We start from the raw sequence: 894 nt of genomic DNA on the forward strand, positions 1-894 counted from the left end.
TATTGTTAATTTTATTATTATTTATATTAGGTACGCGTAAATTACTATATATTGCCAGTTTCTACTATACAAACTCTCTTCTATTATTTCATCAGTCGCAAACTCACTCATACCTGATCTTTCACCAACGACAATGCATCCAAGCACTCGGCGCTAACCTCCAGGGTCTTTTTCTCAATATCGGACCTTAAATTCCTTCTAGCCTTAACTGTATTGTGCTCGTAGAATAAACTCAGAGTGCGCATAGACTCAACAAGGTCTTTATCTTGATCAAGTCTTAACTTCAGTATCTTCTCGAGTTTTCTGGCAAAGGGATTGGCACCTGTGGTGACTACACCTGTAGTGCCAGGCAGTGTACTTGTGAGAGTTGGTGTCCGCTTAGTTGTTGTGGTTGTGGCTGTTGTTGTGTTAAAATTCGCAGTAGTATTAAACCCGTCCAGGTTATTTATTGGACCATCATCCACCACCCCCCCGTTTATCTTCCCAGATTCTGTATCCATTTTTAGAGTGCGCTATGTATAGCTGTACGTCCTGATATGTGTATTTTGGACTACACTGTCACTTGCAACTACAACGTCTTTTAGGGTAGCATCTAAGTTGTCTAAGGGATACCCTCGGGTTAATTTATAGTATATAAAGTAGTGTACTATTCATTCAACAGCCGCTCTTGATTGTATATCTGTATAACCAATCGCGCGTATATACACACGCCTGCACACACATCAATACGCTATATACATATAGATATATACACTATATGTAGTGAATATACATATGTGGCGTACAAAGGGGTGTCATCAAAATCTGGGAGTTATATACATCAATGTTAAAAATAAAACATTGTGTCAAATACTAAAATGTCACTCTGTATGTATGGTTAAAAATACAAACGGG

The 894-nt window shown here is 38.3% G+C and overlaps 1 protein-coding gene across 1 annotated transcript; it reads right to left on the bottom strand.

Annotated features, from left to right (window-relative positions):
- Positions 1-107: 107 nt before the first annotated feature.
- Positions 108-500, bottom strand: SARC_15709 (hypothetical protein; the record flags this gene model as incomplete). The annotated part of the gene is made up of 1 exon (XM_014290177.1): positions 108-500. One exon carries the CDS (start codon positions 498-500, stop codon positions 108-110), a length of 393 nt encoding a protein of 130 aa, XP_014145652.1.
- Positions 501-894: the final 394 nt, after the last annotated feature.

The sequence above is a fragment of the Sphaeroforma arctica genome, assembly GCF_001186125.1.
Source record: "Sphaeroforma arctica JP610 unplaced genomic scaffold supercont1.6593, whole genome shotgun sequence".
Classification (NCBI taxonomy): Eukaryota; class Ichthyosporea; order Ichthyophonida; genus Sphaeroforma; species Sphaeroforma arctica.